Source organism: Apus apus, chromosome 26, assembly GCF_020740795.1.
Source record: "Apus apus isolate bApuApu2 chromosome 26, bApuApu2.pri.cur, whole genome shotgun sequence".
NCBI classification, from domain to species: domain Eukaryota; kingdom Metazoa; phylum Chordata; class Aves; order Apodiformes; family Apodidae; genus Apus; species Apus apus.
Window position 1 is genome coordinate 4,626,235 of NC_067307.1, and position 26,211 is coordinate 4,652,445.

Here is a 26,211-nt window from a genome sequence, read left to right on the forward strand (position 1 = left end):
GCGGCGGGAGGCGCGGCGGGCGGCGGGCGCGGGCCGCGATGAGCGCGCTGCGGCAGCGGCTGGGCCGGGAGCCCGGCGGGGAGCCCGGCGGGGCGCGGGAGCCCGAGGAGAAGGTGCGACCGGCCCCGGGGGACGCGGGGGAGACGCTGGGGAGCGGGACGGAGGCGCTGCGCGGGGACGGGCGGGAGGGGCTGGCTGCGTGGCCTGCAGGGCGCGGGGGGGGGGGACCCTCCGCTCGGCTGGTGAGACCCCCCCGCGGGGCTGCCCCGGGGGTCCCCGGCTCGGTTGGTCTCCTCGTCCCCGGCAGCCCCGAGCGAGCGGAGCGCGGCCCCGGGAAGGTGTGTCCGCGGCGGGACAGCCCGTCCCGCATCCCCGCGGTGACCGGGGGTGTCACGAAGCCCCTCCGGTGCCTTTCGGGACGGCTTCGGTCTGTCCCCGGTCATCCCCGCCGCGGGACGGGTCGTCTCCATCGGGAGTTCCGTGAGGTTTTAACGCTTCTCCCAAGGGCCGCGAGGAGAAAACCAGGCTCCGTTTTCCTGTCAGAACAGAAAACCAGGCTCCGTTCTCCTGTCCCGTCCCCTCTGCCCCAAACCCCAGCCCGGCTGGATGCTCCGGGCTTGGCAGTCGCTCCCTCGTCACCTTTGTCGTCGTTTCTCCGGTGCTTCCTCAAACAGGGCAGGAACCGATAACATCTGCAGGCTCACAGAGAGCAGCAACTGGAAGGAAAAGCAGCTCTTGGTATTTTATCCATGTATCTTGGGAGCAGCCCTGCACTTTGCCCTTTCTAGCATCGTTTTCCTGCTGATGCAGGAAGCAGAGAGTTCAGAGCAGCCTGAAGTCATCAGGCAAAATGTCTTTTGCAGTTGAAGTGTCACATTTAACACGGTTTTAAGTACCAGTTTAGCACCTGCTGGGAGCTCTGTGGTCAGGTCTGAGGGAGCTTCATTGTTCTGATGTGATTAGAGAGGGGACAGAAAGTGCTGACAGCGCTGTGGAGGAGGTTGTCTTGATGTAGATGTGAAGTTTCTGCCCCTTTTGTAGCTTTACACGAACCTGCCTGACATCCAGATTCTCTCTCTCTGTTAAGAGAGCACTGAGATGGCTCCTGTTTTGTTGTCACACAGAGGGCAAAGTTGTTTCCCCTCTAGATAAGTTCGTTTGTCTCAGTTGGAATTTGCAGCAGAAAAATCTGCAGGGACTTTTATATTCCAGCACTTCTTGTGGGAGTTGGAAGATGTCCCTCAGCAGCCTGGAGGGGCTGGTGCTGCTTCACCAGAATGCAAACAAACTGCCCTGGTCATGCTGTGATCTCGCTGCAGCTGCTCGTGATGCCTTCCTAAAGAAGGTCAGAGGGCCTCTGTTTTGAGTGCAACCTTGTTATCTCCAGGCAAGTATGCTTTTTAGATATCATGAGCCTTCTGAAGGACTCCTCTGGTGTTACCTCTGAGTCAACAGCTTGAAGTGTCCTTGCTGGAGAGAGGGAACATCTCATCCTAAAGCAGCTCGTATGAATTGCAGGAGTGAAAAAAAAAATAAAGGTATTTCCAAGCAGTGAGGAACAGCTCCTCTGAGATGCTGAATGTAACAAGAGAAATGGGAGGCAGAGAATTTCCCCAAATTGTTAAAATCAAGGCAGGGAGGAGGTTACCTGGTAACAGTCATCTTGCCATTAGTAAAACCCTCCAGAGTCGTGCTTCCCCTGGCAGGCTTTTCTTTCCTCCCACAAGATCAAGCCATTGTGATTTTAGTGCTCAGGAAAAAGCCTGGGAATAACACCAGGATAAAGCCAAGGCAGCAGGATTGCTCCTGTGTGTCCTACTTACTGGTGATCTTGGCCTGCTGGTGCGTTGCCTGCAGGTATTGCTGTCGAGAGGGGAGATTCCTGTTTCTGCTTTGTCATTCCATCAGCATTGCCAAGAAAAAACATGTAGCCAAGCACATTGTATTGTAGGGAAACCCTTGTGTCTTCTGAAGGGAGCTCTTGGCATCTTAAACGAGTCGAAAGGAGAGGTAAACATCAAGGCTGGTTTAAAGATGAGACCCAAAAAGTTGTGTTTTGTACCTGTTCCCGCTTTGCTGTTTTGATGATGGAAAGTGAGAGGCTGGTTTCACTTTCTGGTCCTCCGACCCTTGCACAGTGTCACAGCTTTGATGTTTTCCTCCCTGCTGGCACAGGGCAGTGCTTGTAGCTGAAACTGCTGCTTCAGTCCAGGCTGTCGTGCCAGAACATTTTAAAATCGATTTCTGTTAAAACTGTTGTGCAACGTTCAGTCTTGGTCTCAGAGGGAACAAGGCAACGTCTGTTTGCTCTGATCAGTGAACTCTCTGGGATCTCTCCAGTGAAACAAACAGGGAGACTTGCCCTGATGTTGTTTGTGCCTGGTACCCATTTTCTTAGCCCACAGGGCTGAGGTGCTGTCAGCTGTTGCTGTGGGTGTGTAGCTGAGATGAGGTGATTGCAACAAGTTCTAGTTTCTTCTTACCTTATAGACCCCATCCTGCCTTGGTTGTTGTAGACTCCTTCCTTTGCTTTGTCCACTCATTAATTATCTAAACCCTGAGGCCAATGCCTTCTTCTCTGTTGTGTGCATCCCATTAAACCTCTTCCAGCTTCCCAAGAGAACAGGAAAAGTGCAAAATAAAATTGTTTCACGAGGCATGTAGAGCTCCTGAACATCTCTCCTGATTCAATGTGATTTTAAGATCATTTCTTAGTAGTGTTTTGGGCTCGGTGTGACTCAACAGTGAAGACAGAGGGTTTTCCCCTCTTGCATCCTCCTTTTGCTAGGATGTTGTAGTAGTTGTCTGATTTCTTGTGCTTCCAGGTGTTCTGCAGGGCTTCCCTAGTCATCTGAAGTGCTTTGAAGATGCTGAGCTGGGTGTTTTGAATGCTGGTGCTGAGAAGTAACTGTCCCTTAGGTCTGCATGGGAGGGTGGTTCAAGGCTGGCTGGGATGTGCTGGGAGGGAACAGCAGCTCCCACTTCCATCTGCAGCTTGGGTGAGGGTGCAGGACACAGAGAAACAGCAGTGTAGGCTGTCTGAGGGCTTAGGGATTTTCAAATCCTGTTATTTCCCAGGTGACAGGAGAGCTCCTAGGGCTTGGGAGTTTGTGATAACAAGATGAGGTTCTGGTAGGACCAAACCAATAAACCACTGCAGTGGTGCCCCTCTTCGTCCCCGTCCAGACCCACCCCAAAGGCTTATATTTTTAATAGCTCTTAATATTATTTTAGGCTTGACACCAAGCAGCAGTTTGGTTGGCTGAACATGAGCAGGTTGAGGAGCATGAGCCTCATTTATTCTTGGTGGGTTTGCTGTGAGAACACGTTTCAGCCCTCCTTGCTGTTGGATGCTCAGCTCTGTGTCTGCCCAGTGCCGTGTTGTCTGATGCTGTTAATTATGGCAATGAGAACTTGAACTGATTGCATTTCTAATGGAGCTCATGATAACTGGCTGTCAAATTTACCAGCTTCTGGCCTGCCCTGGGGCTGATGGAAGAGCCCAGGCTGCTCATCATTCCCTCTGGATGGTGTTTCCCTTCACTGCTCCTCCTTGCTGCTCTCCATCGATCGGCCTGTTCCCCTGCTTGGTTGTGGTGATGCCAGGGAGGTTTGATCCCAGGAAGTTGTTGTCATTTTAAGGGCTGGATGGCTCCACCTCGGGCTGTGAGGTCCTTTCCTTCCCAGTCTTCAGAGAGCTGGGGGCAGCACTCGTGATGATGGAGCCAGCACAGAGACACTCAGTGCTCAGATCAGAGCCCCCAAGTGCACGTGGCTTTTCTGTTACTCAGCCTGAGGGATGATTCAGAGCCAGCTTCTGTTTCCTGTCCTTATTAGCAGGGCATTTAAAAAACCTTTAGTGCTACCTATGAGGTATTTCACTCTAAGGGTGGTGAGACCCTGGCCCAGGTTGCCCAGGGAAGCTGTGGCTGCCCCATCCCTGGCAGTGTTGAAGGGCAGGTTGGATGGGGCTTGGAGCAGCCTGGGCTGGTGGGAGGTGTCCCTGCCCATGCAGGGGGTTGGGACTGGATGATCTTGAAGGTCCTTCCAACCCAAACCAGTCTGGAATTCTAGGATTATTTAAAGACTAGATGATTTATTTGTCTGAGCTGGAGGGCAACATAAGAGCAGGCTGAGATCAGGGCTCTTGCTCAGTGCTCAGAGCTGTTTTATGTGTGATGATGTCTTTGCCCTCCTGAAGCCCTGTGCTTGCTCTGATATTCTGGGGTGATCCTTGTGAACAGGGGGGTGTTTGGTGCTGATAAGAGGGAAGTTGTGACGAGATGTTTGTGTTTCTTTTCCCAGTGGGGAGAGAAACCAAGGACTGATCTCACTGTCTGCCAACCACACATTACACATCAAGTGGCAGGAAAATAATTTTATCCTCCTGCCTGCTTGGAACAGGCAGTGATGTGCTCCAGCAAATCCATATTTCCTTTCTGAAAGAAGACTGCCACTTCTCCTTCTGTTGGCCAGGAAACATCTGCAGGAATTTGGGACAGTTATTCCTGTGCTTGTCAGTACCACTGTCGTTTTCCCCCATAATATGGTCTGTGTCAGAGTGTCTCCCTCCTGGTGATCTGCTTCACTTGAGTTTTCTCTGATTTTTGTTTTCCAGGATTATAAAGGACCATGGAGGTTCATAGATTTCTCTTTAGAGCAAGTTGTGTGATGGTCTGTAGGTTTATGATGATAGCTGTGACTTCAGAAAAACACTGGTTTGGGTTCATCAGGACAATGTCAGGACACACTGGTCCAAGTCCTACGTGGCTCCTTTCCTTGACTAGTTCAGATAAAGCCAACATGATTGACTGGTAGAGGAATGTGAACAAGATTGTGGTACCACCTTAGAGTCAGCAAATTAAATAGATTGGTTAGATTTTTTTTCTTAACTAGGTTTTGGAAAAATATGCATAACTCCAGAGGAACTGAGGGTCAGAAGCTGTTGGCCTTGGTGTGATGAAAGCTCTGATTTTGGGGGACAAAAATAGACTTTTCCTGCACTAATCTTTCTGATGAAAAAAGTGCACCCATTGCTGCAGGGCTGTTTGTTCTCCCCTGGTTTATCCCAGCTCTTCCAAACAGCAGCAGATCAAAATGTCTGTGTGGAGTCGTGCAGACGCAGCTCCAGCTGGAGCAGCCTCATCCAGACACCCAACCCGAGAGGCTCTCAGGAGCTTTGCTTCCTTGTTTCTGCCTGTGTTGCTGTCTCTGCAGGGACACCCAAGTTCAGGAAATGCCACCATAGCAGAGGGAGGCCAGTGAGATCCAGGAGAACCCAGCACTGAAGCCTATCTCCAAAACATCTCGGAGGGGGAGGCAGGTTCCTTTCTTAGCAGTAGGAAAATCTGGGGGAATGCCAGAACCAGCAACCTATTTTTGTGCTCTTTTTGTATACAATAGCTTTTCAAAAGGACTTGGAGCCTGATGCATTTACCTTCTTGGTTTCCTGGAATAAACAGACTCTGGAGTGGTGCTGGGTTGGGGGCCAGGCAGAGGATCAGCTTGTGCCCAGTGAGTCACAGGGATCTGCATGAATCACATTTGCTGATGCTGAAGCTCAGGCTCTTGGATCAGACTGTTGTTCTGCTGCCTGCAAACTGTGCAACCCCCCAGCCCTGCCCCCCAGCCCTGCCCCACTGCCCTGCCCAGCCTGCTTGTCTTCACAACAAAGCCAGTGGCTTTGGGAACATGAGAGGAGTGTTCTGAAGTTATTTCAGCCAGTATGCAAATATTTATGCTTTCTGTGATGCTCTCTGCTAATGGTCTCCAACTTTAGGCAGGGCCTGATTTCTGTGATGCTTTCAACTGGAACATAGTTTTTGGGATGGGGAAGGGAGCCCCATATAAACATAAATGGAAACTGGCCTTTGTTTTTTGGAGGACAAATCAAGCAGGTACCACCAGATGCCAGCTTGGTGGGATACCTTCAGGGAGGAACATGAATTTAACTGTCCTGCAGATAACTTCACGGCCCATGAAGTTCAAGCACTTTCCCTCAGACCAGCACCAGGAAATGGGCAACTTTGTGCCCACTTGCACAGTGATTTTTTGGGACCTTAGTACAAATCAGGCCTGGATGCTTGTTTGCTTCTTCCTTCAAGTGTTAATGGTCTCCAAACGTGTCTCTTCTTTCACCCTCCTGAGCTTGTACACCTGTAAAAGAGAATATCCTATAATTAGGGAGTAATGGGAGGATTTTTTGCCTTGATGTCACCTTGAGGAGTATGGAAGTAAAACCACTTTTGAAAAACATAACTGAGGTCACTGGGTTTGTATCCATTAGACTAATTATATTGGCCTTGATCCCGCAAATGTGCTCAGAGGTGAGAAGAGCAGAGGTTGGTCTCTGTTGTTCCAATTCTCAATTTTATTGCCTGAAAAAGCAACTGTAGTTTCCTCTTTAGCAGCAAATAAGCATTTTCCATCCCTGCTTTTTGTTAAAATCTGGCAGGAGGTCTAAATAAACCAACAGCTCGCTTCAAGGAAGGTGCACAAATAATGGGATTTCTTCAACTAATTTAATCTACCAGCATTGAATACTTAACTGTATCTCTGTATTGGGCAGAACATTTTTGGCAGGGAGGTAAGTGACTTGTTTCTATGGCAACAGAGATCATGTCATGGATACTTGGGGAAGAAAAACCCGAGCGCTCTCGGCTTCCGCTGCAAGAAAGACGTTTCAAATGTGAGCACAAAAGGAAGCTAAGACAACTGATTTCTCTGTGTATCCTTCTTTAGTGTGATAAAATACTTCCTCCCAGATGTTGCTAGGAGCTACCAGTTTCACAAATGTAACAAGCAAGTAGGTATCTGGCTCTTTTTTTCCCTCCACCTGCTCTGGTTCAGCAGTGAAGAGAAGCAGCCCTTGCAGAGCGCGGTGGGATTTACTCTCCTCATCATGACTCGTGTAGAAATGGATGAGTTAGGATAAAATGGATGTTGCAATCTTGATTTTATTCCTGCATCCCTTATTATTCCCTTGATTCTTTAAGCAGCCTTCAATGTTGAGATGATAAATGGAGAAGGAGCACTGGGCTTGCTAGAGTGCTGGACAGGCAGGTTTGCACAAAAAAGAGCCCTTCGACTTAATTATTACGTGTTGGTAACAAAAGCCAGTAAAAGCTGCTGCATCTGCTTGTGTTTTAATAGACTTAATGCTTTACCCTCTAAAAGAAATGGAAAAACAAAGGCAAGGTAACTGGAGGGACAGTTTGCTTTGCTATTCCTAATGGGTTTTAATTGTTTCATGGAGGCAGATTTCTAACATCTCAGCACACTCTTGCACTGAGTGCTCTGCCCTCCTGCCTGGGAGGAGAGGAGCAGAGGGAGCATCAGTGCCTGAACTAACAGGAAAAATCAGTGAGGGAGAGGTGTGGTAAGAGAATGTGGAATGAATACAGCTGGAGGTGGCTACATCCCAGGGCAGGACACCACTGGGGGGGATTGCTGGGGGGTCATGGGGCTGAGTTTCCATTTGTCTGGGTTCAGTGAGACCCTGGTGCAAGATGAAAGCTTTTAGGTACCAGGGTTGTGCTGTGTCAGTTGCTACTTCAGAGTCTGTGTTGCTTCAGACAGGATCAGATGGATGGCAGGATTAGGTTGTGGCTAAATAGCTTCCATTTTGGGAAAAAACAAAACAACAACAAAAAAAAAAGGCAGGAAAAAAAGGTGTATTGAAGGGTCAAGAAGGGAGTATGATCAAATGGCTGAGAAAGGGGACAAAGAATGGATTCTGGGTTGACCTGCTATGAGTGGGAGTCATAGAATCATAGAATGGTTTGGGTTGGAAGGGACCTTAAAGATCATGAGGTTTCAACCTCCCTGCACGGGCAGGGACACCTCCCACCAGCCCAGGCTGCTCCAAGCCCATCCAACCTGCCCTTCAACACTGCCAGGGATGGGGCAGCCACAGCTTCCCTGGGCAACCTATTCCAGCACCTTCCTACCCTCATGCTGCAGAATTTCTACTCTCTTTCAGTTTAGAACCATCACCCCTTGTCCTAACATAAGCCTGGAGTCCCTGGCTTGTGTTTCAAGTGCAGAAATAGGAGAAAACAGCACAGAAGAGGCATCAGAAACCTGGTGTTTCTTAGGGGAGCAGCCAAATTGGTGCCAGGATACCATCTATGAGACCCAGCTTCCCTGAAATGCTGGTGACACTGGCACTGTGGGACACTGTGCTTGCAGCCTGTGGCTCAGCACAGCCCAAACTTGCCCCATGCAGCCCTGAGCTCTTTGCAGAAGAACTGACCCTAATGAGCTTAAACGTTGAGCGGTGATGGCCCCGGTGAGTGGCAGCTGTGCTGGTCTGCACCCCCTGCTTGCTGCTGCAAGCTGCTTTGGGGAAGGCTTTGCCATCTGATGATTATCCTTTGGGGCCAGGGATGTGTCTGGCTGGGTCAGAGGAGCAGTGAGACAGCAGTGGAGACGTGTGGGAGGGTGTCACCAAGGCAATGCCACAGCTGGATTAAGGAGCCCAGCCCGGGGTGCATCATGCTCAGGCTTAAACAAGTTATTTAGCACCCTGCTCAGTTGCTTAAACTGGTGATTTGTAGGCTGATGGTTGCAATTTGCATAAAAGGTATAAAAATAGTGTCAATTACTGAGTCCTCTCCATAGCCTATATCTGGCACAGTGTCCTATATAATCTCAAATCTCTGTTTCAGAGAGAGATCTAAAGCAGGGAGAAGAGCTGATTCCTGATGCTGCTCAGTTGGTCTCAAAGTGAAGATGTTAAAATGCAGGTTAGCTCTCCCTTTGCCTGGTGATGGTTTCCATCAGGGAAAGTGTTTTCTTCCACCTCTCATCAAGCTTAAATGGAGCAAGCAAGACATTTCATGTTGAGCCCTAACAATGTTCCTTTGTCCTGACAAACCTCTCGATTGCCACCTTTATCCTCTGGAAATAACAGGGTGATGTTTTTGGAACTGCCTCTCCTGTTCTAAATACTGTGGGTGAAGTGAGGAGCAGCAGGATTCACGTGCCACTGGACTGATCCAGTGAGGCTCTGGGAGACCAAAACACTTCACAGCACAAGGTTTGGTGTTGCACTGGGTCAGGTAACTGCTGAGGTGCTTTAAGTCCATTTAATTGCAACATCAGTGTCTTGCAATTAGTGCAAGAACTCATCAGCTGGGCTGTGGCAGAGCCTGGGGCTGCCCAGTGCAGCAGCTGTTAGATGAGGTCAGTTGCAACATCACATTCCTCTCTTGAGCTGTGAATTTGCTTTCATCCTTCATGCTCTTAGCCAGGAGTGAAAGGCCAGGAAGGCCCCAGAGCTCTTTCCTCTTCCTTTGGTTTCCAAGCACTTTGCAAAACTTCTGATCCTCTGGGCTACAGGCAAGGAATAATTTGCCTGCTTTGCACTTAGCCCTGCAAAGCTGGTGCTCTGGGGAAAAAAAGGGCAGGGATGCTGGCTGGGATCTGCATCCTTCTGTCCATGCTCAGTCCTTTCCTCAGATGGCTGGTGAGCCTGGAATTTTACATGGAATGATGGATACTGGGACTGCATTAGAAATCTGCTTGAGGTTTTGGTTTTAGCTTTTGCAGGTGGTAGTGGTTGCCCTCAATATTTAAGCACTTCTTTGCCCATTTGATTTGGATCAGTCCCATTAATTTTTCTTCTTCTAGAAATGTGCAACAAGAGGAGCAAAGCCCCCATTTCCTGAAGGTAATCTAGGAGGCCAGAAGGAGAAAACAAGTTTGGACAGGCTGGAGATGAAGCTTTTCCCTGTTATTTGGATTGTTCACAGGGGAATTCCTCAGAGAATCCTTTTCTTGGAGAAAACATGGCAATGGGAGACATGGACTGTAGCCAAATACAGTGCAGTGATTTCCCAAAACCTGCTCAAGAACAGGGCCCCTGACCTCTGCTCTGCTGTAAGATGCCAAACATGATCTTCAGGGAGTTTTTATCATTTCCAGTCTTTTTGCCTGCTGCCATTTGCCTTATGGATTTGATCTTTTGTGTGCTCCCAGCTGAATGGCACTAAGTCTTTCTGAAGTCCAAGGGACAACTGGATTTTACAGCCAGTTAAAGAATAGCTGAAGAAAAAGCCAAGTGGTGTGTTCCTTTGCCAGCTCTCCAAACCCCCCCTAGGTGCTGGCAGAGGTGTTTAGTTTTCCTTTCCTCTTCCCAGCTGATGGGAATGGAAAGAAGTGAGGGAGCAGTGACACAGGGTGTGACTGGTGCCATGGCTGGTCCTTTGCTTGCACCCAGAAGTCATCCCTGACAAAACCATCTTATTTCTCTGACAACACCATCCTATTTTTAGCTGCCTCCACCTGATGAGCTGTCCTTGTCTGGTTTAAGAACCTGGCCTGCAGCCATCCACACATCACAGCTTGGGGGGTAATTCCCTTCTCCTGCCTTAAGTAAGGGAGCTACTCAAGTCTTCCTGCTCCAGTGAACTACAAATCCCCCTCAATGTGGTTGCACCAAACCAGTCCCAGGGGATGCTTGTTTTGGGGGGGATCCCCCCACCTCCAAGCGTGGGGCAGCCCAAGGGGATGAAGTGGCTTTGTCTGCAGAGCTCCCAGGGTTGGCAGCTTGGCTCCCTCCCTGCTTTTCCTGCAAACACACTCTCTTTTCCGGGAGCATGAAAACAGCCCCTGGGCTGAGGCCAAATGTGAGGGCTCTGCCTTGCCTGATGCACAGCACTCCCCAGGGAGAGGCTTTTTCCTTCCTTGCTTCAAGGTCTGAAAAGCAGGATGAAGCCACTGAAGTCACAGAATCACAGAATGTTCAGGGTTGGAAGGGACCTCCAAAGATCATCGAGTCCAACCCCCCTGCCAGAGCAGGACCAAAAAGAACCAGGGCAGATCACTCAGAAAGGCATCCAGGTGGGTCTGGAAAGTCTCCAGAGAAGGAGCCTCCACAGCCTCTCTGGGCAGCCTGTCCCAGGGCTCTGTCACCCTCACAGGACAGAAGTTCTTCCTCATGTTGAGGTGGAATTTCCTGGGCTGAGTTTGAATCCATTGCCCCATATCCTGTCACAGGGCACAAGTGACAAGAGCTTGTCCTGCCTTCTTGCTGCCCTCATGTATTACAGACATTAACTAGATCCCCCCTCAGTCTTCTCTCCAGACTAAACAGCCCCAGGTCTCAGCCTTTCCTCATCAGATGTTCCAGTCCCTTCATCATCCTCGTAGCCTCTGTTGGAAATGAGGGGCAAAATGTCAAAGTCTGGATTTGTTCTCTATTCAGGAGCTGGACTGGAGGAAAAACTGCCACTAGGAGAGAGCAGGGGACTGCCTGGGAGCCAGGAGGCCCTTCCTAATCCTTTTTCCACCACGGGTCTGTTGCCTCAGTTGCCTCCTGCCTCGCCTGTGTTGATTTAACCCCCAAATACAGGACTTTGCTCTGAGCCAAGTGCTGGAGCAGCACAAGGGGTGGGGACAGCTGGTGTGTTTCTTTGTAGCACATCAGGTTTCTTCTGTGGCCGGGGAGGATGGTTGGACCCCAGCGATAAGCCGTGCTCTTCCTCTTCAGCTATTTGAAGATGGGCTGGCTGTTATTTTTAGTGCCTGCATGTAAAGTCAGCACTTGAAAAGTCTTTCTGGAAGCCTTGAGCCTTGTCTGCTTGGAGGCCTCTCGTTCTGTCTAATTTGGGCAGGGTTGCACACTTGGAGATCTGCCTGGGGATTGGGAGACCTTGTAAAAATTCCTGCTAACAAGCCTGTGTCCCTGAAGCTCTTGCTGCACTTGAGGATATTTATTAATCAGCTGTGAGGTGTCCTTATCTGTTCAGAAGGAGCAGGTCCTTCTCTGTGACTGCTGCTGAGACTGATGGAGAGTAAAATCTACCATGTATGTCACCTGAAAAACCCACTTGATGTTGTTCCTCGAGGATATAACCCCATGTCATACCCAGAATATTTTTTCTCCTCTTTCTCCATGTGTGCAGAAGCAGAGTGGTGGAAGGTGTTCCATCCAGTCTGAGCTTCTCCAAGGAGCGTGTCTGGTAACTCCCTTTGCCTCTAACTTGCAGGAGTCAGAGTCTGAGAACAAGCTGGATGGAGAGACAGCATCAGACAGTGAAAGCAAATCTGAATTTGGAGGCTCTCCCCCAGTGCCAACATCAGATGACACTCCAGAGGTCCTGAACAGAGCCCTCTCCAACCTCTCCTCAAGGTAAAACTCCCCAAGCATCATTCCCCTCTGCTCCCAAGACCCCCCCAGCTTCCCTGCAGCATTCCCAGCCTGGCAGTGGCTGCAGGAGCTGGAGCAGCTGCTCTGGGAGGCTTGGAGCTGTGCTCTCCTCCCTGGCCTGCACCAGGAAGGTGCCCCAGGCCACAGGAAGCAGAAGATGAGGGCTCAGGGCTGCTGGGCCTGTGTGGAGACCAGGGCAGAGGACCCCTTGATGGGGTCTTGGTTTTGGCAGGTGAAGAGAGGTCTGGGTGGAGCAGAAGACGTTGGTTTAGCTTTGACAGTCTCAGCAAAGACTTCAGCTGTGGTGTTTGAGCACTGGGGTGACCTGCAGGAGGGTAGGAGAAGAGCGTGCTGATTAGGACAAGATTCAGGAACAGACTGGAAATGTTCTCTACTGGCTGCTCTGGGGAAAAAGCATCTTATTTACATCCCAGGAGAAAGTGTCTGTCCTAGGGGTGCTGTGGGGATGGGAGAAGCTCCAGGTAGGATCTGCTGGAGAGAAGTGAGAGTACAACACACCAGGGCCCATGGCTCTTCTTGGAAGGGAGTGTAGAGAGGGGTGATGGTTTCCATTTTCACAGAATTGTTCTGGTTGGAAAAGACCTTTAAGATCAAGTCCAACCATAACCCAACTCCAGCAACCATTAACTCACCTGTACCAGGTCCAGTGCTTAAACCAGAGCATTAAAGGATTTTATCTGAACTTACCATGCAGCTTGTCCACAGTGTGGGAAACCTGTAGAAGGACAGGAACAAACTCTCCTGACCCATTTCAGTGCCCTTGGAGATGTTCTGCACGTGGCCAGTGCTTTTTGCCTTCAGTGAGGTTCACAGCAGGGAAGACCCAGCTGTAGCCTCCAGGGGCTGCAACCAGGCCTTCATCAGTGGATCAAATCTCTCTGCAGCACCAAAAGTGAACTTGGGGTTTCCAGAGCTCAGGTTCCTTCCTGTGATGTGCAGAGAGCAGAAGTGCTGTCCTGCTTCCTTGCTTTGTTTTGACTTGCTCTAACTTCTTTCCTTCTCTGTTACCTAGATGGAAGAATTGGTGGGTAAGAGGCATCCTCACACTGGCAATGATCACCTTCTTCTTCATCATCATCTACTTGGGACCTATGGTCTTAATGATGATAGTAAGTGCTCCAGGAGAGATGTCCTGACATTCACAGCAAAAGGGGGAAAGGTTGTTGGGACCATTGCTGGAGTGGGCAGCTCAGAGCCTCATATTTTAAAGACCCTTACTCAGCTTGCTAGATTTCCCTCTCCATGGAGGAAACCTGGAAGGAATCTGTGGGGATCAGCATTTGGCTCCAGTTCAAACTACTAGAAGGGGTTGTTAGAAACTTCCTGCAGAGGGAGGGGGAGGGAAAAACAACATGGTGAGCTCCTTCTGTTGGATCAGGAGCCTCCTGCCAGACTGACAGCAACTGCTGAAGTATCTTTAGCTCTGTACATGCACGTTTTTTATCTCCTTGAGGAAAAAGATTCTTAACCAACATGTATTATAGCTTCTGTGTTGTCCTTTTGTGCAGGTGATGTGTGTCCAGATCAAATGTTTCCACGAGATCATCACCATTGGCTACAACGTGTACCACTCGTATGACCTGCCCTGGTTCAGGACGCTCAGCTGGTGAGTAGGGGGCTGCTCCCCCCCCCAGGCTGGTGCCTGCAGCTGCAGATAAGGGGAACATCTGCCCACCTCCAGACCAGAGACCATGGGCTTGCTCTGTGTTGACCAAAGTCATCAGTCAGCAGCTCTGGTAAAGGAAAAGCCCCCCCAAACCTCGTGCCTGCATTGATAAAGTTTGACCTGTTGTTAATGGAGCAGAGATTGGAATCCCATGATCAAGGGACATCACTGACTGGTGTCACCACTTAGAGAGGGACACGGTTGCTTGGTTGGGATGGGGGTTTTTAGGTGGTTGTGGAACAGGGCTGAGCACTGGGACAGGAGGTTTGGAGGGGGCAGGAGCAGGGCTTTCAGCAAGCACGGATCAGGTGGTGGCAGGAGGGGCAGAGGCCGGTGGAGGAGTGACACCTAAAGGCAGGAAGGCTTCGTGCAGCTGAAGGCCAAAACCAAACCCCCAGGCTCTGACCCACAACACTGGGATGCTTTGTGTGTAAATGAAAGTGACATCTCTAAACGGGGGGAAATAAAGCTCTGGCTGTCACTTGAGGAAAGCCTGTCTGCAGGGCACCAGAGACCTTCAGGGTCAGTCACTTTCTGTGTTTCTCCACAAGCCTTTTTGGGTTCCTGCTCACAAGCATCTGCCTCCTTCACAGGTACTTCCTGCTCTGTGTGAACTACTTTTTCTATGGTGAGACTGTGACAGATTATTTCTTCACCCTGGTCCAGAGAGAGGAGCCCCTGAGGATTCTCAGCAAATACCATCGCTTCATTTCTTTTGCCCTCTACTTGACAGGTAGAGATCACATTTTCTGTTGGTTAAACTTTTCTGGGCTGGAGGGAAGAAATCTCAAACTACTCTTGTCCTGAGCACTGTGTCCAATGCAGTGTCCAAATATCTCTGCTCTTCAGTGAGGCTGTAACTTGGCAGCATGGTTGGAGTAGTGGTGGCAAATCTCTTAGATGAAGCTGTGTAGAAGAAAACTCCCTCATCTTGAGTGTTCATCTGTCCAGGTGTTGCTGGAAGGCAATGCTGTTTTGTGGCTTCCAAAGTAGTGTGTTTTCCCACTCTGCAATGCTGAGTGCACTTGGATTCACTCAAGTGAAATCCTAAGGAGCTGTGCAGTGTCATGGCAAGAAGGTGTTTCTTACTGTGGAAGATACATCCCCCCTGTTTACTTTTCTTCTGTCTCGTCAGGTTTCTGCATGTTTGTCTTGAGTCTGGTGAAGAAACACTATCGCCTCCAGTTCTACATGGTAAGGTGAAAGGCAGGGCCTGGCTGCCCCCTCTTGGAGGCAGGAGAAGGAATGGTGTGTAGGCTGCTTGGAGATGTTGTGTAGAGGACTAGGTGTCCATAGATGCTTCTGTGCTGGTTGTGCATTGTAACCTGCCTGAAGATCAGGTCCTGTGAGCAGACTGAAGCCTTAGGAAGGGGGTTCCGACCACGTTTCCCTGCAAATGTGTTCTCATCTCTGCACTTGTGGGTGCTGTTTAGAAACTTTCTGCCAGCTGAGAGGACTGCACGAGGCTCCTTGACTCTTGTACTGAGGGTAGATGGCCAGCAGGGTTAATCTGGTGTGTGCCCCTCTCCCGGTTTGAGGACCCTTTTCCCACATGTCAGCAGGACATTGCTCATTTTTGACCATCAGCTGGTTTCACTTTCCAATGTACCCAGCACACAGCTTGGATATATCTACCAGTTTCCTCCTCTTCTGATATAGTCAGAAGGCTGAGTGAGAGGTATGGGATAGGGCTGGGCTAAAGAGCATTTGGTGCAGCAAGAAGTCTTCCCAGTGAAGGTCACCTCTGGGCTTGAGCTGAAGAACATGCCCATAAATTCCTGCAGGTGGCTGTTCCCTGCTCCTGGGGACTCTGGGAGTTTGTCCTGGGAAAGGTGCATGCTAGAAATGCATGAGGTGGCTCTAGGCAGGCTGGACTGCATGCTGTCTTCTCTTCCAGTTTGGATGGACCCATGTGACGTTGCTAATTGTTGTTACCCAGTCACACCTCATCATTCACAACCTGTTTGAAGGAATGATATGGTGAGTTGCCCTGTGTTCTGAGTTGTTTTGGTTTCTGCAGCCTGAAACTTGTCTTCTGAGTTAAAACTGTTATTTGAGGAAAAAAAAAACCAAACCAGTCAGAGAGAATCACAGAATAGTTTGGGTTGGAAGGAACCTAGAAGATCATTGAGATCCAATCCCCCTTGGGGACACCTCCCACCAGCCCAGGTTGCTCCAAGCCCCATCCAACCTGCCCTTCAACACCTCCAAGGTGCTTCCTGTGAGGGACCGACCTGTTCAGAATAGGAAAGCAAAGGATTGATACCTCAGTGACTCAGGACTTGCTTTGTGCTACTTGAGCAGTACAGAGAGTCCTTGTAAAGAGGCATCTGAGAGCTGTGGGGTGCAGGGACATTCTGGGCAGTGTCAGGCCTGTGTAGATGCTCTCCCTTTATACCCACACCTGCCACATGGACAGGAAGGTGCTTTGATTTGGGGCAATGAGGAACTGTGCAAGGAAGGAGACTGCCCCCTTACCCCAGCAGCAGTGCAGAGGGGCAGCCCCTTTGGTGGTCTCCCCAGAACCAGCAGTGCCAGGAACTCATTTTGGCTGCTCTAAAGTTGCATGTTCCTCTGTGTGTCACAACCAGCCTGGAGTGCCTGGGGAGCAGCTCAACACAGCTTCCTGTGGGGAGAGGGGGTGGCTGTCTAACAGCATGTCATGTGTAGCAAAAGAAATGCTTAAAAACAGGCCATTCTGGGTACACAACCTGCTTTTTAGTCCAGAGCACTGGAGTATCCTCCCAGATTTCCCCAGGAGCTTCAAGTGGTCGCTCCTTGCACTGCATTGGATGGGGAGATGTTGATGGATGGGCCTGCAGAGCATCTCATGAAGCAGCTGCTCATTTAGTTACGTCCTGGAGTTGTCTGCTCGTGGCACTTGACAGTGGTTTGACTCTTCTCCCCACCCAGGTTCATTGTCCCAATTTCCTGTGTGATCTGCAACGACATCATGGCCTACATGTTCGGGTTCTTCTTCGGCCGCACCCCACTCATCAAGGTTTGTAACACTTTGGGGGACCAAACACACTTTGGCCTTCTTTGTGTCTTAGTCCTGTGTCCTCTCCCGTTTTGGGGCTTCCGGTGGCTCTGAATTCATTCTCCAAATTAAACTTGCTGTGTGTCCCCATCTTTGAGGCTGTGAAGTGAACCATTGCAGAGTGAGATGTTGGGGGCTGATTCTGACCAAACACTTATTTTTTGGCTTTTTGGCATCAATTTCAAGCAAAGGGAGGCTGCACAGGTGTGTGCTGGTGTGTGGGGAGGTAGTTTGTAACTCTCTCTCACTCTCTTTCTGGCAGCTCTCCCCAAAGAAGACCTGGGAAGGTTTTATTGGAGGATTTTTTTCCACCGTTTTGTTTGGACTGCTGGTAAGTAGCAATTGTGGTGCTTATTTCCTTGGTCTTTTCCCTTTGTAGGGTGGCAGGGTCTGTCTGTAAGTTGCACACAAGCTTGAAGGTCTCCCAGCTCTTGTCAGAGATTTCCCATTTTCCTGCCTGCCAAGGGTTTGGACTGGTCCATGGCTGTGCTGTGTGCAGGTCCTGCAGATGGAGCAGGGAACTGGAGGAAGGTTTCCTCTAGTCCCTGGAGGAAAGGAAGACCCTGTTGGACCCTATGACATGTTTATTGCAATAATTATCCTTGAAACTTTCTCTCTGCTGCTGTTGGGTGAATGCTGCCCCTCATTTCAAGGGCTGTCTGGGGAAATCACTGCTGGAATAGTCCTATCTGGTTTTTAATGGTCTCTGTGTCTGGCTGTGTCTGTGCTCAGCCAAGAGGTGTCTCAGCCTGTTTGTACCAGGCTCTCAGCAGATGCACTTACCAAACAAAATGCTTAGTCTGCCTTTAGCCACTTCCTGCTTCTCAGGAGAGTAATCTTCTTAATGAAGCTGGGAGTGTGGCTCCCTCCTTGCTGGGTCTCCTTGAGTGGCCTTCTCCCTGGAGACCAGCTCTGCTGCATTGCTCAGGAGAATATTAATCCTGCTATCTCTTGCTGAGTGTCTTTTTCTCTCCTTGGAGCTGTCCTACGTGATGTCCGGGTACCGGTGCTTCACCTGCCCCGTGGAGTTCAACAATGACACCAACAGCTTCACAGTGGACTGTGAACCCTCTGAGCTGTTCCAGCTGCAGGAGTACAACATCCCCCTGGTGCTGCAGTCCGTGGTGGGCTGGGTAGGACTCTGTGGTTATTGGATCTTATTTGTGGGGATAGGAACACCGAGAAAAGAGATCAGGGTCTTCAAAGGAACATGACGGGATGATGGTTCATCCATCAAAAGGGGGAATTCAGCTCCACGTTGGTTGAAGACTCAAAGGAGCTGTTCCAAGTCTGGTGGGACATTAACCCACTTGAAAACCAACTGGCCTAAAGGCTGGAGAGCACAGCAAGAGGGGCGAGTTCTGGACAGTGCTGTTGTCATTAAAGATCTCTCTCAATTTGTTTCTCTTTCTGCAGAAGACAGTGAGGATGTACCCCTTCCAGATCCACAGCATCGCCCTGTCCACTTTTGCCTCCCTCATTGGGCCCTTTGGAGGCTTCTTTGCTAGTGGATTTAAGAGAGCCTTCAAAATCAAGGTGAGGATGGTGAAGGCCATTTACATTTTAGAAAGGAAAGACTTAAGTGGTTGCCACCACTCTAAATAGTCCCTGTGCTCCGAGGAGTGGCAGGCTGGGAACTTTGGGAAAGGAGAAGAGATTTGGTCACAGATAAAATGTTGGGGAAGGATCTAGGGCTTTTTTTTGACTGAATGGGGAGAGAACTTTCAGCGTTGATATTCTAAACCCCACTTTGGTGCAGAACCTGAAGTAGAGGAAGAAAGACCCAGTCAGGAAATTTTGCAATCGGAGGCTTCCCCTGATGTCTTGCAGGCTGGTTTTTCGTATAAACAGTCTGTGTTCAGTTAAGATGCTTTGAAAGACAAGACAGGGTTGGAAGAGATAAACATTAACCTTCCTTGACCTTTGAGTGACAGAGCTGAGTTAGGCCTTGATGTCCCTCAGGCACTGGTAGCCTTCATAAAGGAGAAACTTTTCAACCAGGGAGAGATTAAACCTTAGCCTGACTTTTGCTTTCTGGGAAGAATCAGAGCAAGGGTAGGAGTGTTGTGCTCAGAGGTTCACAGGCAGGTACAGCTAATGGCAGGTACAGGTAACAGGCATTGGAGGCTGCTAAAAATCCCTTCTGCTTTCACAGGACTTTGCCAACACAATCCCAGGGCACGGAGGGATCATGGATCGCTTCGACTGTCAGTACCTGATGGCCACCTTTGTTAACGTGTACATCGCCAGCTTCATCAGGTAGTTCTTGCTGTGGGGTGAGCTCTGGGGCCCTGTCCAGCCCCAGTGAGGTGCAGGCTCATCATTAGAGACAGGTTAACATCTCCAAGTACAAGACAAAGAGAGGAAATGGAGGCGTGAAGAAGTCTTCCAGCAGGGCAATGCAGAGCTGGAGACACAACCTCTGTTTCCCCAGGTGTTTTTAATCCAGGCCCTCTGGAACTCCTCCATGTTCCTTCTGCATCCCTGTGACCCCTGAGCAGCTTTTGCAGAGCTGAATGAACAGAAAAATGTAATTTTGTAGCATTAACAAGTATTCTGTAGCCAAGCATAGAATAAAGCCTGTAGGTGCATGAAAGATGTACTGAAGGAGCTGAGGAACTGTCTTCATGTGGCTGCTTTGATATCTGCTGATAGATTTGAGGTTAGGTATCAGGAAACATTTCTTTACTGAAAAAGAGTGGTCAAGCATTGGAACAGGCTGCCCAGAGCAGTGGTGGAGTCACCATCCCTGGAAGGGTTCAAAAACCATGCAAACATGGCACTCTGGAACATGGTTTAGTGGGCATGATGGTGCTGGGTTAATGGTTGGACTTGATGATCTTAGAGGTCTTTTCCAACCTTAATGATTCCATGATTCTGATAAGGGAAGGTGCACAGCCATCTTGAAACAGATGGGGGTTAGGGTGTTTTTTCTCTTTACAGTTCAGCATTTTCCATCCATTTTCACATCTCAAGTGGAGTTAAGCTCCCTGGGTAGAACTGGGGAAGGAACAGGCAGCATGGCTGTGGCTTCAGGCCTGTTATTTCCATGAAGCTGCACTTGGGTTCCCAGATCACGAAGACTTAGCAGTTTGACTCACTGGTAATGATGCTTTTGTGTTTCAGAGGTCCTAACCCAAGCAAACTGATCCAGCAGTTCTTAACCTTACGGCCAGACCAGCAGCTCCACATCTTCAACACCCTCAAAGCCCACCTGGTGGACAAGGGGGTGTTGGGCAGCTTGGAGGACGTGTAGACAACCGGGCGCTGGGATTGGGACAAATGGACAAGGCTCTCTGAGGAAATTTCCTGGCTTGCCTGATTTAAGACAATAACAAGGCCTCATTTCACTGTAACTCTTCTTCCTTTCTTGGTAAATGTTTGCATTTGTGGGTTTTTTTAAATAATATATTTATATAGCTTTGGTTCAAATGAGCAAATCTTGGGTTTGTAGCTGAAAAGGAGTGAAGGCTTGGAAGGACTGTTGGGTGAAGTAGGAGGGTACGACTTGTCCTCGTGGTCTGTTCTGAACCTCCCATGCGTGCAGGCAGAGCTGAACTGTTGCTGTGAGTGTTGAGGCAGGGAACACACCCAGTGCTGTCCAGACAAGCCCCCCAGTCTGTGGGAGCCCACGGGGCAGGCGAAGCCGGGACGCTCCCCTGGGCCAGGCTGTGGTCACCCTGGCAGCTCTGGGGACATTCCTGGTCTCTGGTGGTAACTGTGGATGCAATGTTGGTTCTCCCAGAAAGCCACAGTGATGCCTGTTGCTGTGTCCCTGCAGACTGCACAAGGTTCAGGTAATTGGAAGAGGATCTTGGACTGATCCAGCCACGTTTCCTCTGCCCAGCCAGGCACGTGCATCTGATTTCACTTGCTGGTTTTTTCTGCAGTGCCTCTCACAGTCCCCCCTTATGGCTGGTATGTTGTCAAATGGGATTTTTATAACAAACTAAATCAGAACTAGACTGGGGACAAGGAGTCTGGAAACCAGTAGTTGCTTGTGGGAGTGTGGGAGGTTCAAATTGCTTCAAAACTGAATGAAGTAAATAGGTTTTAAAGAACATTGAAGTTTCATTGAGTAATTCCTGCCAAGTAAGAACAATCCCTTAAATAACTTGGGTCATTTCCCTCCCCCCTCTCAAAAAAAACTTTTAAGAAACATTGAACCACACGTTTTCATTTCTTGATGGTTGGAAACCCCACACTGGGATATTGTAACTAGTTGGAAGAGCAGATTCCAGCTTGGATTTTTTTCTGAAGTTTGCTGGCTGGGGACGCAGCCCCTGCTGGAGCTGCCAGCTGGTGTTTTGTTTTTCTTTCAGGGATCATGTCTATCACTTGTTTGTTACTTGAGTTTTAGATGTCGTGCTGCTGAGTTTATCATGGTCTGTGTTGCATTTCAATCTGGGTTCATTTACCTGCAGGTTTCTGTCCTGCTCTGCTTACTAAATCTTGTCATAAATAGTTTGTACTTAATAGTTGTAAGTTTTATCAAAGTACTTTCCTTTATTTTGTCATACTTCTTTTTTATTATTTAAAAAGGAGAGCCCTAAGGATTGTAAAACTTTCTTTTTGGCTAGATAGTGAAAATACCCCTGGCTTACACCTTAAGCAGTGTTCCCAAACACAAGGTGACTCTGATTTTCCTTCTTTCCATAGTTTATGCATAGGAGAGAGAAACTTTACCTTCTTTTAACTTGGGGAAGGAGTGACAGGGAAGGACAGTCCAGAAGTACATTGCTGTTTTCATCAGCCCTATTCACAGACACCCCCCTGTGGAGACATGGACACACTGAGAGCTAGCTAAGCAGCAATGGGAAATAAAAACACCTGAAGATACTTTGAGGATCCTGCTCCATATCCTGATTCTGCCATTGCTTCCATTCGCCCTGAGTGAGCCCCACTTTGGGTGGAGATGCAGGAACAGTGGCCAACCTCTCTCTTACGTTTCTACAGGACTCGTTGTGTGTCATAAGCTCTGCTTCATCTCCTGAAGCAGGAACCCTGGGGCAGAAGTTTGTCCCAAATACAGGTATTTGATGGAAAGCACAGACTGCAGAGGAGGGGCTGTTACCACAAAGTATTGCCAGGTTGATGCTGGCCAAGCTGCTGGTTTCTGGCAGGAGTCGGGATGGCTGCGATGGAGCCTGTTCAGGATTGCCTTTGGTTAATGCCAGTGGGAGAGGCTTTCCTGGACTAGTTGTCCAGCTTGAATTAGGCAGGGATTTATTTTCTGTCCACTTAGAGGGTCTTGCTCCAAGCCCCTGCTTTGAAAACTGGAGGGCAGAATGAATGTGCTTCCATCTTGCTTGGCCCAGGGCGAATATTTGATCTGCGTTTCATGACAGCTTGGTTGGGTGAGGCAAGGTGAGGGCACCTGCAAGGAGAGCTTGGGCTGGGAAGAGGTGAGGAAGTCACAGGCTTTGTGTAGTCCCTGAGCAGCACTTTGCCCGGTGGGGTCAGAAAAGCTGGTGCTTTCCTGGATTCTTCCTGCCCGTTGCCCAAAAGGCCCTGGAGTGCAGTGCTGGGTCATGAGAAGCAGCCACAGTGTTGATACAGATCACACAAGTGAACTGCGCTTTGTGTTAAGAATCTTTTCATCTGGGTCTTTAGTCTCCTGCTGGCCTCGCTTTAAACCTTTTTGTACCTCTTTAGTTGCAATTAGTGGGGCAAAAACCCAGCGTGTGCTTTTGGTTTGAAGCAGCATCTGGGCCTTCCTGCAGGGTGCAGTGCTGGGTGTGGACACCGGAGGGCAAAGCAGTTGCATCTAGTGGCTTCCTCGGGCTGGGAGAGGCAGCAGCAAGAAGCCCTGGGGGTGAATTTTCCCAATGAACTTGCAGCTTTAGTCTTGCTTCCTTCCCACAGCGCAGCTGAAGGGTGGACTTCCAAGGTTGTTTTCTTCCTGAAGGGTCAAGGTGGAAAGGGTTGAGCCGAGTAAACTGAAGGGGAAGGTGCATCCATGTGAGAAATGGAGGATGAGTGGAGGGAGAGGAGGGTTGTGAAGGTGATTTGCAGACTGTACAGCTGATCCTGCTCTGAAATGCTGGTGGGCACCAGCACGTGTTGTCCATCGGGCTGGAAGCTGTGGGTGGCAAAGCCACCCTGCTGCTGGGAATGTTTGTGGTGCTCAGCTCTTGGTGACATCGTGCTCTCTGGGAGCATCTGGTGGGTTTTCCCCACCAGCCCAGCCTGTGAGTGGCTGTAGTTTGCTGTAAGTATTTCAGGTTAGACTTAGAAAGTTTGAGGAAATGAAAAGCTGACATTACTGCCCCTGGCTGTCCCTGGAGGAGTTAACTGTGATGCCAAGGGGTGTGTAGCAAGATGCTTCATCTCTTATTGCATTTAGCCTTGCAGGACCTTGGCTGTGCTGCAGCTCTCCAGAATTTGGGCTGGGAGGGAGGCTGACAAAGCCAACACTGCTGGAGAGGCCAAACTGACAGCAGGGATGTCTAGGTAAGGTGACACAGGGATGCTCATGTGAAGTTTCTCCAGCTGCAGGGCTTGAGCTCAGCTTTGCACAGTCCTTTTTGTTCACAGTGGGCTCCACAACTGGAGAAGTCCTTCCTGCTTGTGCTCAGCAAGAGGGAAATGACTGTGAGAGCAGACCAGCAAGGGGAGGTCCTGTATCAGCCAACGTGTTGGGCTGGAAGGAAGAGAACAGTAGGATTTGGCCAATGTGAAGCCTCTGAGGTGTGACTGCTGCTGGCAGGGGACAGGCTGGTGTGGAAACCACCTTTTTGTGAGTGGTCACTGCTTTTCCAGAGAGGACATGAGTGAATTTCAGGAGCAAAGGGATGACACGTGGCTAGGAAGCTGCTTTTGCAGAGTGTGAGAAGCTCCTGTCCTGCTGGTGACTCTCAAGAGTTCGTGAGGTGTGTTGGCTGGTGGGTGATGTGGCCATATGGGGCTGGGAGAGGTCTGGGTAGACCAGCACCTGGCAGGTTCTGATGGGAATTTGCTTCCCCAAGTCTGGTTGTAGCCCAGATTAGGTTGCAGATTGGATGCACAGCCAGACCATGGCCTGTGGTGCTCAGCAAAACATCTAAACTTGCTGTCTGCCCGTGGTGTCGTCCTGTGCTGATCGGCATGGAGTGTTTAGGTGCTCCTGGGGTGATGGGCTCAGAATTCTCCTGACACTGACCTGAAGGGGCAGCCATTTCCTGGGGTCTATGGTACCCTGTGTGGCCCACAGCATCTTGGCACCAGGTTGTGAAATGCTGGTATCACCTACTCCAAGGAATGTCTCCTGCTCCCAGTGTGTGCAGGAAGGTTCCCCTGATCATGGTTGTGGTGGGATTTGGGCATCTCTTCCTTCCCCCACCTCCTCTGGCCAGCTCTGTATGACAGGAGAGGGGGCAGGGCTCAGGCCTGGGGACAGGCATTGGTCACAAGCAGCATGGTGTGAAAGCCCCTGTGGTTCCTGTCCCTCTCCCCAGCCCTGCAGCTGCAGCTTGTGCTGCTGCCACCTGTGTGTGCTCCTGCTCTCCAGCCCTGATGTGTTTCTTCCATCTGCTTCTTTGTGCATTGTTCTTTTGATTCATGTTTTAGCTACACATGTAGAGCTGCCTTTCTTTGACCAGATGTCCAGATGTGAGATATTGTATATTTTAAAGTATTTACCCTATTTATATACTCAATGTTACTGTTCAATAAAGATAAGTTCCCTTATCTGCAGGGGAGTTTGATTCGGCGCTGTCGGCAGGAGGGGGAGATGCTGAGAACCTCCTTTCTGTGCTCTGTAAAGCAGGTTGGTCTGTTCTAAACTCACATTCCCTCCTTCCTCAGGGGTCTTCCCAAGAACAGACCTGGGTGTGGCAAAGACACACGTGAAGGCTGCAGATGGGCTGAGCACCCAGGCAGAACTGCACCCTCCATGTCCTGCACCAGGGTGGTTTCACTGGAAGCTGTGACCAGATCTCACAGGCCCACCTTGACCAAAGATGATTTGCATCCTGAAATCAGCTCATTTTGCCCTAAAGATTTCATTGGGAATGAGAAAAAATGTTGGAAATCTGCTTTATTGCTTCATTTCAGTTGTTTCTCCTGCCTGGTGTGGGGTTAGCAGAGCAGAATCCTGCTGGTTACCCGGCACAACTTACTATTTTTAGCTCTTGTCTTACTTTGTCTGGTTTTGCCATCACTGAAGCCAAACCAACCCATCAGCAGCCCCCTCTTTGCTTCCTGTCACATGGGGAGGGCATTGTCAGATGGATGAACCCTCCACCAGCACCACAACATGATGCCCTCTCTTTAGAGCAGGTGCCTTGCAGAACAAAAGCCCCACATCTCACGTTGCCTCACGTCGGGCTCGGGGCAGTCGGCCAGTTCAGCAGAAAACTGCTGAGCAGCACCTTGCAGAATTCAGCAGTCACAGGGTGCTGGGGTGGGAAGGGACCTCTGGAGATCATCCATCCAACCCCTGCCAGAGCAGGGTCACCTCCAGCAGGTCCCACAGGAACACCTCCAGCTGGGGCTGGAATGGCTCCAGAGAAGGAGCCTCCACAGCCTCTTGGGCAGCCTGGCCCAGGGCTCTGCCACCCTCACAGGCAACAAGTTCCTCCTCATCTGCAGATGGAGCTTCCCACCTTCCAGCTCCTGCCCATGGCCCCTTGTCCTGGCCCTGGACACCCCTGAGCAGTCTGGTCCCCCCTCCTCACACCCCCTGGAGATACTGAGCAGCACTGAGGAGATCCCCCCTCAGGCTCCTCTTCTCCAGCTGAGCAGCCCCAGCTCTCCCAGCCTTTCCTCCCAGGCAGATGCTCCAGCCCCTCAGCATCTCTGTGGCCCTGCCCTGGCCTCTCCAGTAGCTCCTGGGCCTTCAGCAACTGGGCAGCCCAGAACTGGACCCAGTTCTTCAGATGGAGCCTCACCAGGGCAGAGCAGAGGGGCAGGAGAACCTCCCTGACCTGCTGGCCTCCTTCTTTTTGATGCCCCCCCAGGATGCCATTGGCAAGTCCTGTGAAGTGATTAGATGCCAGTACCCAGATGTCTTTTTGGAAGATCCCTTGATGTGTAAATCTTTAGGAAAAGGCAGTGGGAATTCTCTGGGCAGGCTGCTGGTGGGGCAGGGTGTGTGCTGGTGCCTGGCACTGGGTCAGACCCACCTGACAGCCCTGCCTGCCTGCAGCCCTGCCTGCATTTCAGCTCTTCTGCTGAAGGTCTCTCCTTGTCCCTCCCCATGCTGTAGCAATTTAGGAGAATCAAACACTGAAAACTGCAAATTCCCAGTGGAAACCCTGGTGCTGACTGTGCTCCACATCCAGAAAGACAGTCAGGCTCTCACCAAGGCTGGCCCTGTGCAAGGAGGTGTCATGCAACCCTCCGTCCAGC

General features: G+C 50.1%; 1 protein-coding gene across 2 annotated transcripts; it reads left to right on the forward strand.

The window, feature by feature from the left end:
• Window positions 1-24,549, forward strand: CDS2 (CDP-diacylglycerol synthase 2). 2 transcript variants are annotated; one of them, XM_051640675.1, is made up of 13 exons: window positions 1-113; window positions 11,994-12,136; window positions 13,188-13,284; window positions 13,684-13,781; window positions 14,435-14,574; window positions 14,977-15,035; window positions 15,739-15,821; window positions 16,755-16,842; window positions 17,144-17,212; window positions 17,862-18,014; window positions 18,298-18,417; window positions 19,037-19,140; window positions 20,008-24,549. In XM_051640675.1, the coding sequence occupies exons 1-13, from the start codon at window positions 39-41 to the stop codon at window positions 20,135-20,137; spliced, it is 1,359 nt and encodes a 452-aa protein (XP_051496635.1). In that variant the 5' UTR covers window positions 1-38; the 3' UTR covers window positions 20,138-24,549. The 2 variants fall into 2 exon arrangements, with proteins under 2 accessions (XP_051496635.1, XP_051496636.1); XM_051640676.1 differs by lacking the exon at window positions 1-113 and adding an exon at window positions 11,777-11,812.
• Window positions 24,550-26,211: the final 1,662 nt, after the last annotated feature.